This window comes from Nicotiana tabacum, chromosome 22 (genome assembly GCF_000715075.1).
Source record: "Nicotiana tabacum cultivar K326 chromosome 22, ASM71507v2, whole genome shotgun sequence".
Classification (NCBI taxonomy): domain Eukaryota; kingdom Viridiplantae; phylum Streptophyta; class Magnoliopsida; order Solanales; family Solanaceae; genus Nicotiana; species Nicotiana tabacum.
In genome coordinates, this window is record NC_134101.1 from 102519894 (window position 1) to 102534171 (window position 14278).

Below are 14278 nucleotides of genomic sequence, written 5' to 3' on the forward strand. Positions count from 1 at the left end.
AAGCACCAAAATAAGTAGGTGGAAATCAGATGCCATTGTTCTTCAAGCAATTTTTGCACAAATGTGAGCTGAACTATGTATGATATTAACCAATTGGTGTCGGTCAATGCAACAAATCCCCTATCTAATCACAATGCAATGAGGTGATTCCTCAACAATCAGCCTTCAAGCACAACAAAAACTCTCAAAAACATTAGCTAAAAAATATATATTTCACCAATATAGCTAATGAGTAACTAAAGATGGTCAATGTCAGAACTGCAACAAATCATGTGTTAGATCACAACGCAATAAGAGGTTATTCTCAACAATCAGCCTCCAATCACGACAAACCAATTGACATAGACTTCTTTCCTGTATGAAAGTTATTCCCAATCAGAATAACGCCAAAAGCAGCCCCCTGAACAAATAGCCTTTGATAAATGGACATTGGGCCTAACTTAACCCCTAAAGCTAGCTTATGAGGTGAGGATTGCCCAAGACCATATAAGGAGACCAAGAACCGATGTGGGACAACTCAACACCCCCCCCCCCCACGCCCAAGCATGCAAATTGGAGCGTGGATAACATAAATGGGGACCCAACATCGGTAACAATAATTGGGATAGGTCTGGCTCTGATACCATGTGAGAATCTGGCAGCACGTGGAGGCGCGCGACTTTCTATCATAGCAATTCACTAGGGTTTTGTCGTCGTACTTTTCTAAACAAGATGGTAGAGTTGGTTTTTGCACAACACTTACCACTGAGAAGATAACACAAATCAATCTTGAGTCATCAACGATAATTTTCTCACTGAAGACCTTGGACCTAACAACCCCAAAAGCTAGCTAATGAGGTGAGGATTGCCCAAGACCATATAAGGAGAGCAAGGACCGATGTGGGACAACTCAACAGCCTCCATAGGAGCTTACCAATAGAATAAGTGTTATGCACTTGGAGCTCCAAGATTTCACTTTCACAAATACTCAGCAATAATCAGCACTATCAGAACACTACAACAAGATATATGCAGAAGGTATTGTTACAGTTTCTTTCTTTACCAACTTATCTCTTCCATTAGTTATTAACTTTGAGATACAGAAGTTGGTACATTCTATTAACTAATTCAACTCACAATTTTATGGACATTCTATATAAATTGATCTGTAGATCCTAATTCAAGCAGATTTGAAGAGATCTAATTATTGTAGGTCATCTTCGATGCTATTGTTGGAGTGATGGGCACATGCTTCTCAGTATGGAATTAGCATGACCCGACGATTAAATGTTAGATGCCCCAGACAAAGTTACTATTATTTCTTTTTCGGCTTTTGCGTCAAGCTTATCAATTTATGTTAATAAATGATTGTCTATATGAATCCTATCCCTTTTAATGCATCGGAGGGAAGGATGCAGATTTAGGGGCTTTAAATTCTTTCAAGATGAGAATGAAGTACTAAGGCTTTCAAGGGTTGTGTTAAGGTTTGTAGTAAATGGGATAGGCATAGAAGCTAACTAAGGTGAAGGTTATAATAAATTGGTCAACCCCTAAGAATGTTTAAGAGGTTAGGAGCTTTCTGAGTTTAGCAAGTTTTGACAGGAGATTTGTGAAGGGATTTAACACAACGACTGATCATTTGATTGAGGTGATTAAAAAAGATAAGGGTTTTATATGGGAGAAAGAACAAGAAGGGGCCTTTAAGACTTTGAACAATCCAGTAAGCCACTCCAAGCCTACCCATTCCACGGCCTTCCAAAATTCTACCGGGATCTCGTCTGGCCCAGTCGCCTTGCCTCTACTCATCTTTCGCATTACCTTCTCAACCTTAAATGCCTACAAAACCTAAAATCTCGTTGTTTCTCTGATTTTTCCAACTCGCCAAGCACAATGTTCCTATCTTTATCCTCGTTCAAGAGTTTGTTGAAGTATGACTGCCACATAGACCTAATGCATGCCTCTTCCACCAGTACAATGCCATCCTCGTCTTTGATGCAACTCACTTGGTCTAGGTCCCGAGCCTTCTCTCTCGAACCTTGGCTAACTTGAACAATCTTTTGTCACTGCCTTTGCCCCCAAGTTCTGCATACAGGCATTCAAATGTTCTGGTCTTTGCCGTCGTAACAGCTAGCTTCGCCTTTTTCGTAGCCTTTTTATATAATTATATTAATCATTATTCTACTTTCATATTAGACCATGCCTTTAGGTTGTTTATGTAGATTCAGTCTAAGGTTGTCGCACTTCTACAACCTCATAATAAAGTATGTCGATGAGCAAGCCCCATCCTGTCAGAATGGTATGAGGCATCAGAGGTTGTTACCCCGTGGGCAATCGGAGGGGCTAATCTTTAGGGGAACTTTTTGGTTGTTATCCTGAGTAAAGATTATGAATACATCTAGACAGCTTTTTAAGAAAAAATTACATAAATTTTTAATATATATATATATATATATACACACACACACACACTATTGTCATGTTGGTTTGGTTCGTTCTATAGTTCATACTAAACCAAATCGAACCAATTACATGTCGATCTTCCGAGCCAGCTTGATTCTATCTTCTGGTTCAATTTTATTTTTTGATAATTATTGAATACTCGATGTTCCCCGCACATAGCAGAAGCTTAGTGCACCGGGCTGCCCTTTTTTTCTTTTTTACTCATCATTACTGATGTTGAATTTTCTTAAGATAAACAAAAAGATTTGGTAACAATGAATTATGGCATAATACCTCTTTCTCGTCCCACTGAGATGCACACACTAATATATCCTCTAAACTGATTATGACAGGATCCCATCCAAGCTTTTTCCACGGAATTTTAATACTCAACTTACCAACATGACCTACAAAAGCAAACAAATAGGATCTTCTCAAGAAAAGAAAACTTAGATATACAATGTCTGAGAAACAAGCTTATAGATTGTTTATAAGTACAAAATGGCCATAATGTTACAAAGTCATCAAGAAGCATCAAACTCGAAGGAAGCAAACGGGAAAAGTAGAAAGAAACCAAAGTCAAAGGAACAATAAACTTCGAATTCTGTGAACAATAAACTTCGATTTCTGTTAAAATCTAGCTGACATCCCATTAATTCAACAAAAGCTATCCGGCATGCATTTAGTGGAATCAGAATAATGACAAGAATTCCTGAATCCGACTCTTTTTGGTGTCAGGGCCTTCTCGCGTGCACCTCAATTAATTTTACCGGTTACCTGCTATCTCCCACCAGCACAAGCATCGGGTAACTCTTCCTAGATGGGAAGAAACAACCTAGTATTTTTTGTCTCTATTGGGTTTTGAACCTGAGACCTCATGGTTATTCCCCGTTTTATTGACCACTTGGTCACACCCTCGGGTGCCCTGAATCCGAAATTTAACTCAATCTAGTTTCTTTTCATTACCAGAAAAAATTAAGATTATATGTAAGCACACTAACCATATCAGCCAAAGTTAAACTTTTCTAATGTTTGCTATATTACTTCACAAGACTTAAATATAACTAAGTAATACCAACTAATATCAAAAATTGGTGAGGGCGGACAAGTGAACACCTTACAAAGAGCTACATTGAATAACTGTAAAAAGTTACTAAGAAGAAGTGGATAGTACTTGATGGGGGAATATATCAGATGAGCAGGCTACAACAGTGAATAAAGTTTAAACATTTGACATTAATAAAAAGTCAAGAATGAAGGTAATAGGATGAATATAGGACAAGGTATTCAGAAAAAGCACAAGTAACACTAATTTGTTGCCTTTGTGCGAAGAGATGGAAGGATGTCAATCACTTTATTCAACGCAAAGTGGGAATAAAAGTTTGGAATCTCATGTTGAATGTACGAACATAGACATAAAGCTACAAATAGATTAAGCCGGTTTTTTTATCATTGATTATCATAACCCCAATAGAGGGAAAATATGTTGGACCCTTTGAAGTAGCAGGACTACAAGGTTCAGAACTTTTACCTTGCTTCAAATCAAGTGGCAACTGGAGATAATTGGAAGCCTCGAGAATAAGTTCCACATCTTCTAATAATATTTCTTCTGCATTACACACATTAAAACTCACTTTCTACCACTTATAACCAAATCTACTAGAGACATGATAATGGCAAAAATAAAAGAGAAAAAAAAAAGAAATTAGTAAAAGATGCATATACTGGAAGAATGACAGTCCTTCAACTAAATTTTATCACTTGACGCATTACCACTACTATATTGGTCTTTTCACTAGATTCCATTATCATCTACATAATAATTTCTTTGAATTTTCTCAATTTTTTTCTCCAAGACAGGTTAGCACTTTGTATTAATATAAACAATATAAAAGGAAAAAAATTGCGGTGAATAACAATAAGCAGACGGTAGAGTGGAATGTTCAGTTGAGTACTTACCATTCCATAAGGTGATTTTCAGCTGCTCCTTTTGGATGTCCTTAATATATAACCCAATATCAGTTGCCTAATGAGCCCTTCAAACATCCTACAAACTCACAAATCAAAAACCGTATACTATAAAAAGAATGATGTTCTAAGCTGTGGGAGCATACCCGCGCACTGCAAACCAATTCACTATAACTGAATAGGATTTCTATGGCATGGGAAAGAAAAGCTATTATTGCACAGTAGACAGAGAAAGGAATCAAAGATACTTTTGCCGGAGAAAGAATTCTGATGTCGAGACGGTATTTTGTTTGGGACTTTGAATTGGAAACGTTTTCGTCAAATATAAAAAAAATTATGGGAGAAAGACACAAATGGAGTTTTTGACCTTTTCCATCCCTATTGTTTCACCTCAACTTTCACTACATCCTCATAATAACCCACTTAATTGAAAACATCCCTTAAGTTTTTCGAACTTAACCGAGAACATCCTTCCGTTAACTTTTCCATCACTTTCTAACGGAGCTTTCTTTTTCTCATGTGCATTGCTTCTTCTTCATTTTTTTAATTTCGATAATTTCCAGCAAGCTCTTCAAAAAATAGAAACAATTGACTAATTAGTCGTCCAACATCAAACCAGCAACACACCTTCTCCAAAAATTTCTCTTTCTTTTTTGTGTTCAAAACCTCACAGATTCAACCCATATCACTAGATTCCTCATATGCAAGGCCAGCCCATGTTAGAGAGAGAGAAAGGTTTTTTTTTCTTTTTTGAGAGGACGGGAAAAGGGGGGGAATCAGAGGGAGTGAATGAAGGAGAACAGCAAAAACCTGCAGGAAAGATGAAATTTGATATCTAGTTTCAATAATCAAGTTAGAAGGTGTTTTGGCTAACTGCTTATAAACACTTTTTGGCTTATCTACGCGTTTGGTAAAATTAAAAGTGCTTATAAGCCAAAAGCAATAAGTTGGTCTCCCCCAACTTATCAAATTTCAGCTTATAAGCACTTTAAATTTGATCATTACTATTCTATCCCTAAAATACTTTCTTTTTAAAACAAAATTCTTCGTATATCCGGTTCTTCAGCTGCTTATTATTAATTTAAGCACTTTTATCCAAACGCATAACTACTTATTTTTTAAATCAGCTTAGCACTTAAAAGTGCTTTTCAGCACCTAATGCTTATCAGCTACTCTAAATCAGCCAAGCCAAACGGGCTCTTAATATCTTTTTTGTTGTTTTATTAATGGGTTAGTTTCTTCAATTAGAATATAATGGGTCATTTGGTAGGGTGCATAAGAATAATGCTGGTAAGGGTGTATTAATAATGATGGTATTAGTTATGCTTGCATTAGTTATGCTGGTATTAGTTATGCTGACATATTTCTTATCTATTGTTTGGTTTGATGTATTAAAGCATTGCACAATTTCTAAAAGAATTATTTGTTTACAAAAATGCCCTCAAAACCACTCCATCACTCTAACTTTTTAAAAGAAACATATGTTGAGAAATATTTTTATATGAAAAAGTTTAAAAAATTATTTGATTTGTCTACCTATATTGTAATATAGAACTAAATATTTATTTATAAAAAAGAAATATGCTAAGTATTTATTTATTTACTAGGGAATAATTTTATTTTTCACAATTTGGATTATTTAAACTTGCATTAATATAATAACAAGCATATTTTAATAAATCATAAATTTTGAAGGACAATTTTATCTTTAACTAAGCTGATGCATGCATTAAAATCCATTGCATTGCTAATACCATGATTTTCTATGCATTAGTTATGCATAAGATAATACCAAATAAAATATATAACTAATGCTTGCATAACTAATGCATAGATTCAAAATATCTACCAAATAAGGTATTATTAATACGCAAAGCTAATGCATGCATTATTTTATCTAATGCATCCTACCAAACGACCCCTAAATCTCTTAGCGAAGTAAATTAGTTTTGGGTAACGGTAGAATGTAAAGCATTTCACGAACCACTAAGTTGGCAATTAAAATAAGAGTTGTTCTCTATAACGAGCGCAAATCTTGACAAATTAAATCTATGGCGCATTTGTGATGCAAGAATGCTTCAGATATGTTTACCTCTAAATTTGATTTATGGTTTTAAAGAACTGTGATTTACTTCAATACTAATTAATTAGTAGTCGTACCCGCGTGATGCACAGTCAATATGAAAATAATATTAATTAAATTAAATTATGATCAGGCTTGTTTGATTCTATTAGATCGTATTGCTTTCATAAATTTAAATTTTTATCTTATTTGTCGATACGATATACCCAATAATAAAATCTCTATTAAATTAAAGATACTTATATACCCAGTAAATAACTTTTTTGTTCTATATTTTCTTTATTACATTATCCATTGTTTATTATTATTACATTGTTAATAGAAAATTTTATTAGTGTATTACTTTGTTTACTATTTTTGTGTACTCGCTTTCTTTTTGTAATATAAGTAATTTATTACTGTTGAAATATTTTTTTTATTTTGAATTTTATTCTGTTATTCTTAATGATATTATCTAAATTTTTATGAATAAAATCTCTATTAAACTAAAGGGACTTATACAGACAACGAATAACATTTTTTGTTATGTATTTTTCTTTATTATATCATCCAATATTTAGTATTATTACATTGTTAATAGAAATTTTTATTAGCATATTACTTTATTTAATATTTTTCGCTGCTACTTTATTTTTATAATATAATAGAAGATATATATTTCATTACTCTTAAAATAATTTTATTTTAAATTTTACTTTATTGTTCTCAATAATATTGTTTGAACTTTAATGAACAAATTCCCGATTAAATTAAAGGGACTTATGTAGTCACCGAATAATTTTTTTAATGTACTTATTTTTATTATATCACTCATGTTTGAATATTTAATTTTAGATAGTTAATTTCGTTGTGTTTTTTTTTATCATTTTTTTAATAATTTTTGAATCTCCAGATTTGTTAGAGCTTTGCCCTAAAATTTGTCACTTTGTTAATTTTTTTATGTTATATTTGGAATTATCATAATAATTTGCTTCTCTTATTCTATATAAATAGAATAGTTATTGTCTGAATTTTAATGAATAAAATCTCTATTAAATTAAAGGGACTTATATAGTCATCAAATAACTTTTTTGTTATGTATTTCTGTTTATTATATTATCCAATGTTTAGTATAATTATATTGCTAATAGAAATTATTAGCATATTACTTGTTTAACATTTTTGTCTGCTAATTTTTTTTTGTAATATAGTAGAAGATATATATTTTATTACTCTAGAAAATATTTTTTTATTTTAAACTTTATTATATTATTCTCAATAATATTTATTTTTTGAATTTTAATGAATTAATACACTTTTATTGTGAAAAAGAAAAAACGAAAAAAAATTTAAAAAATAAAATAAAGAAATTAACTAACTTAAACCAACCCTCACCCTTGTTTGAGTAGTTAATTTAGATAGTTAATTTTTTTTGTTAATTTTCAATAAATAACTTTTTTATTATTAACTAATTATGCCATGTGGCTTTTTTTAGGCTACCACTTGGATTAATGTGGTGCCTTTTTCTTTGGTTTTTAATAATATACAGATAGATTATTTGCATATTACTTGTTTAATATTTTTGTCTGCTAATTTTTTTGTAATATAATAGAAGATATATATTTTATTACTCTTGAAAATATTTATTTATTTTAAATTTTATTATATTTTTCTCAATAATATTGTTTGAATTTTAATGAATAAATACACTTTTTATTTTAAAAAAACGAAAATGATTTTAAAAAGGGAAATAAAGAAATTAACTAACCTAAACCACCCCTCACCCATGTTTGAGTAGTTAATATAGGTAGTTAATTTTTTTTATTATATTTTAATAGATAAATTCTTTGTTATTAACTAATTATGCCATGTGGCTTTTTTCTAGGCCACCACTTGGATTAATGTGGTGCCTTTTTTTTAGGCTTTTACTAATATATAGATAACCAAGAAAACTAACGTATATGTGAAGGAAATAAGTAAAATCAAACCAGTGTGCAAGACAGTCTCGACCTCGAGCTAAGGTGGCCTCGAGGTTGATTAAGAACAGTAAAGCAAGAACAATTAAGTAAAGAGACTAATTCTGATGAAGTATGTGCCAAAAAGTAAGAGAGTATATTCTTTGTCAATGATTGATGATGGTTACAAATGATTGAGGTCCCCTTTATATAATAGGGCAACCCTAAATAAGGTACATTTCTATTTACAGTAAAGAATCTTATTGGGACAGCTGTCTAACCGCCTACTACGGATTCGTACAAATCTATTCCGGGATTTACGCCACGATTTTGGGGACATGACAGGAATCTTGCTCATTCTGTTACAAATCCATAACGGTATTATCTCGAGACCGGTCATGTTCGGCCTCGGCATCCGTCGGTCATTTTGATCTTCTAACTTCGAGCTCTACCATCGACCTCGAACCCAGTGTACTTCGGACTTACTCTTGAAGTAGTTCCTCCATCCTTCTTGTAGCTCTTGCGCCACTCCCATCCATCCTCATCGAGCAATTCTCGTTTATGAATGGCAGAAATCTAAAGGGAGTTTTATAGTTATATCCATAAAAACCAAACTAATTACCTTTGTCTATCCATTTATTTTTTTTACCCATTAAATTAATTACTTTTTCGACCCATTGTAGCTTTTGTGGGTAATTGGCTATTTTTTATCCTTATCTTTTTTCTTCTTTTTCTTATTTTCCATTTTTCTCTTTTTTGTTCTTTTTCTAAATCACATTATTCTTTATTTTATTATTTTCAAATAATCTGATTCCATATTCAATTTTGGTTCCTTTCTTTTATTTTATTTTTTCTCTTTTTCTTTCCTTATGTTCATTTTATTTATTTCTTCTTTCTTTTCTAAATTAATTTAGCTCTTTTTTCTTTTACTTTTTTTTCTACATAACCCAATTACATTTACTTTTTTTTGCTCCTTTTCTTTATTGTTTTTTTGATAAAATAATGAAAGATAACTGGTATAATAAATATTTATTCACCTTATTTAATATAACTGATAGTATAATATACTATTTGTCTTTCTTTTTCTTCTTTTTTTCTTCTTCTTTAAATTAATTATTAGAACAACTTATACATTATACATGTTTCCTCTTCTCTTTTTTTCATTATATTTTCTTTTCTTTCTTTATTTTTTAAAAATATGTGTATTGCTATAAATATTTCTAACGCATAGGATCCAAAATTATATATCATTATAATAAAATGACATATTAGTATAATAAAATGACATATTAGTATTTACAGTTACACATATTTTAAAAAATAAAAAAGAAAAGAAAATACAGAGAAAAAAGAGAAATATATATAGTATACCAAAACTGCATAGAAATATACCAAATAGGTATACTACTATTTTATATCTTCCGACATCTACTTCTTATACAATGAATATAATTTTCATGGAACTCCATCAATAAATTTATTTAAGAAAATATTTGCAAGGAACTAGTTGGAAAAATTTTAAAAATATAAAAAATTACTTATTTATTACGGTATACTGTTATGTTGTATACTATAACAGTATAATCTTACTATAACCATGACTTTCGCTTTGAACAATAGCACCTAGTTGATTCAACAAATAGGAGTCGAAGAATACTATTATGTTACATTGTATACTATTGTCGCATATTGCTGCAGTATATTGCATATTATTATGGTATACCATTATAATATATTGTATACTATAAGAGTATACTGTTATTGTATTGCTATATACTCTTACAATATATTGTATACCATAGCGGTATACTATTAGATAAATGTGTTCTTCTTCGATTACAGTATATTGTTGTAGTATATTGTATAATATAACAGTACACTGTTACAGTATAGCTACATAATTCACATCATATTATATATTGTAGCGGTATATTGTTGGGTGACTATGTTCTTCTTCGATCTTCAGCTGAAAAATTCAATCTCAATCACCTCAAATCAGCTCCAAATGCGATCAAATTTCCGTATGAACTTCCAGAAGGTACTATAAGCAATATTTAATAGCACCTACTATGAATCAAACAAGAAATCTTCAAAATAAAAATTTTAAATTCAAGAACTTCAAGCCTAACAATGGTGGATATTCAAATACACATAAAAATTCATATCCGGGAAGCTTACTTGAAGGTACTGCAAGTAATATTTTATAGCACCCATATCGAATCAAATAATAAATCTTCAAAATAAAAGTTCAAATTCAGGAGCTTCAAACTCAACAATGGTGGGTCTTCATACACACATAAAAAACGGATCTGGGAAACTTAATATATAACCACAGTAACACATGGGTTTAGAAATACAAATAAATACACACACAAAAAAAACTAATATAGAAAGAGGATTTTGGAGTGAAACTCATGTACAATAATATGAAAACTTATCTTTTAAAATTTATATAGAAAATTATATTTAAAAAAAATTGGGTAAATGCATGGGTTTGTACTAGATTTTTATCATCCACTATAAAGACTAAGCTATGGATATTTTTTTGAAAGGAGAAAGGAAGGTTTGGGGTGTGGGACTCTGCTTGTTTAGAGAAATTGAAAAAGGAAAGGGGATTGGGTAGGCGGGTAAATAGTTTAGACCGTATAAGTAGGAAAAGTAAATTCTTTGGGGTTGAGTATTACAGGGTAAATAGTTTGGGCTTAATGGGTATAAAATAAAATATTCCCAAATCTAAAATGAAATAAAAGCTCGATGAAGCTAAATATTGGTATAAAGTCTAATTCTCACAATAACGAGGATGTTAGCGTTGTTGGAATATTTAATTCTCGTTCTGAGTTCCAAGAATCGGATAAGGATCAAAGATAATAGAAGAGTGAGAATTTTGAAGAACTACTAAAGACTCCATTATTTTTCTAAACATATACTCAAAACGGTTTACCAAAATTTCGAATATAAGGATTGATCCTCTTGAAGCAAATTGCAGCAGTTATAACGGAAATCCATAATTAAATGCTATTGTGTTGCAAGTTTTGAATTTACTCCTACTGATTCTAAATTTATAGACCAAGCAAAAGCTAAATAAAATTTCTAGCTTTTCCATAATGAGATTTTAGGAAATGTTCGTCAAGCTTCTTTACTCGCTCCTCGAATCAATTGTTACGGTCCAAATCCCAACCTGTCATGATGGTGCATATGATATTACTAGACAAACCGACAATCACATAATAATTACACATTTGAATTAAAAACATGATTTAACAAGTTCAATATTAGAAATATCTCATAGATAACTGATAAAACAACTAAAACTCAATAACAACAAACCCCAAAATCCTGGTGTTACCGAGTACATGAGCTACTAAGTGCCAACACAGTCTAAATCTCTAATACAACTGTCTGAAAAATAGAACAGTACAAAATAAAACTGAAAGGAAGGAGAGTCGAGGTTTGCGGACGTCATAGCAGCTACCTCAATAGTCTCCAAGCAAATACTGCACCAAGTCTAGCAACCACCGTGTCCAGATTTACCCGAGTCTGCTCACGAAATGCAGAGTATAGTATGAGTACAACCGACCCAATGTACTCAATAAGTAATAAAACTAACCTTGGGCTTAAAGCAGTGATGAGCTCAGAAAGGTACAATCCAAATCTAGATAATGACAGTACAAATGAAACAGGGAAATCACAGTAATAACTCAGAGAAATTCCATAATCAATTCGTACAAAAATGTAGACATGCTTTCAAGTTTAATAATTTAAGCTCAATACTGATCAAATATGCCAAGTATAACTAGCATGAGGAATGTTACATCTCTATATCTGCATGTCAATATGCATGTCACATGTAATGCATCACAATGGTAAACTCATGTATCTCTATGTCTACATGTCAATATGCATGTCACACGTAATGTATCACCAAGCACACACAATCATTCAGCACACTCAATCGCTCAACACACTCAATCACTCAACACTGTATGGTACCATCGCTCACTGTTGGTATGTCAAAATGCGGAGGGATGGATCCTGCCCAAGTGCTATTATAAGCCAATAGGCATACTGCGGTACGAAGCCCGATCCCATAAATGTGTCAATAAAACCTGTTGCGGCGTGCAACCCAATCTCATAAATGTCACTCACAATTCGACTCTTAGTCCCCACTCAGTCATCAATCTCTCCAATCTCTCGGGCTCACAAATCTCATACCAATCAGCCCAAATAATGATAACATGATGTAACAACAAATGATAATAGAGACTGAGATATGATATGCAAATGAATGATTGTGACTGAGTACATAATTACAATTTAAGCAACTAACTCAACAACAGAAATGACTCAATGGATCCCAACAGAATAAGAATATAGCCTAAACAGAATTTCTAAGATGGATCACAGCTCAATTACTCTAACACGTAGGAATTATATGAATAACTACAAGATTGATAACTATATAGTGCCACAAAATCAACTAATTCGTAATTACCACGGTGCACGCCCACATGCCCGTGATCTAGCATGTGTTTCACCTCAATGCCAACCACATAACACGTATTTAGGAGATTTTGTCATGACCTAAAAATCTACCGCAAGTGTCGTGATGACACCTAGTCTCTAAGATTAGGTAAACCGATTACTAATCACGATCGAGTAGTTTTAACAATGACAAATTGAAACATAGTTCAAAATAAATACTCGAAATAAAAGCGGGATAAGCCTACGCGACAATAATCATAACAACCTCCCAAGATTTGGTAATACAGAGTCATGAACTCCAGCAAAGTACATGGAAGATCTCAAAGAATGAAATATAATACTGTTCAAATGACAGGCTGACGGTACAATATAAGGGAAGGACTCCAAAGGGACTACGACGACCTAGCAGCTCTACCTCTAATCCCCGTGATCAACAAGCTAACTCTATCCGAGTCTAATATCTCCAATACCTGGCTCTGCACAAAAATGTGCAGATGTGTAGTATGAGTACACCATGGTCGGTACCAGTAAGTATCAAGACTAACCTCGGTGGAGTAGTGACGAGGTACAAGTCAAGACACTCACTAGACAAATAACCTATGCAGTATAGAAATATAAAGCTAATAATGGAAAACAAAAATCATTAAATGGTAACAAAATAAACATGTGATATAAACAGTAAAGCAATAAGAACACCGTGAAGTATCATTGAAACCAATTAAGGAACACAAAGGACAACCAATTAATCAAGCTGTTCTAATACAAGAGTCATTGGTTGTCCTTTGTGTTCCTTAACCCACACCTCGAATCACAACCGCTGAAAACTCACATGCCAATATCACAATCCGCCCGGTATGATCACATGCTCATATCCACAATCCGCCCGGCATAGTCACAGGCTCACAATCACTATCTGTCCGACATGGTCACAAGCTCACAATCATAATCCGCCCAGCATGGTCACAAACTCAAAATCACAATCCGTCCAGTATGATCACATGCTCACAATCACAATCCGCCCATCAAGGTCACAGGCTCAAAGCAACATGAAGACGGATAATACAAGAGCACATGGGCATAATCTATAAATTTCAAGTTTCATACTCCTGAACTTGTATAACTGTAATGCTATGATGTATGCTTGTGCGAGTGTACTATTGTATCCCAAGTCAACAAGTAATATCAAAGACATCGAGTAGCTTATCGAAGCAACAAAACAAGTAACGTAAGGTGTATGACAAACACAAGAAAAATCGCACCATCACACAAAATTCAGCACCACAATGCCTTCAAAATGTGACACGTCATCCCTGATATTTTCCACCCTTATCTCTATAGTAGCCACATATAGCGATCCACCCTGACAATATCATTAGCAACCCTTATCTATCCT

The 14278-nt window shown here is 32.6% G+C and overlaps 1 protein-coding gene across 1 annotated transcript in view; it reads right to left on the bottom strand.

Moving 5' to 3' along the window:
* Window positions 1-14278, bottom strand: part of LOC142176002 (intermembrane lipid transfer protein VPS13-like) — a 36267-nt gene that overhangs the window by 15646 nt on the left and 6343 nt on the right. The window contains exons 2-4 of the mRNA XM_075243026.1: window positions 3950-4027; window positions 2713-2825; window positions 2015-2128 (exon numbers count right to left, since the gene is read on the bottom strand). Of these exons, the coding sequence (XP_075099127.1) occupies window positions 2015-2128; window positions 2713-2825; window positions 3950-4027 (305 nt within the window). The remainder of the gene's footprint in view (window positions 1-2014; window positions 2129-2712; window positions 2826-3949; window positions 4028-14278) is intronic.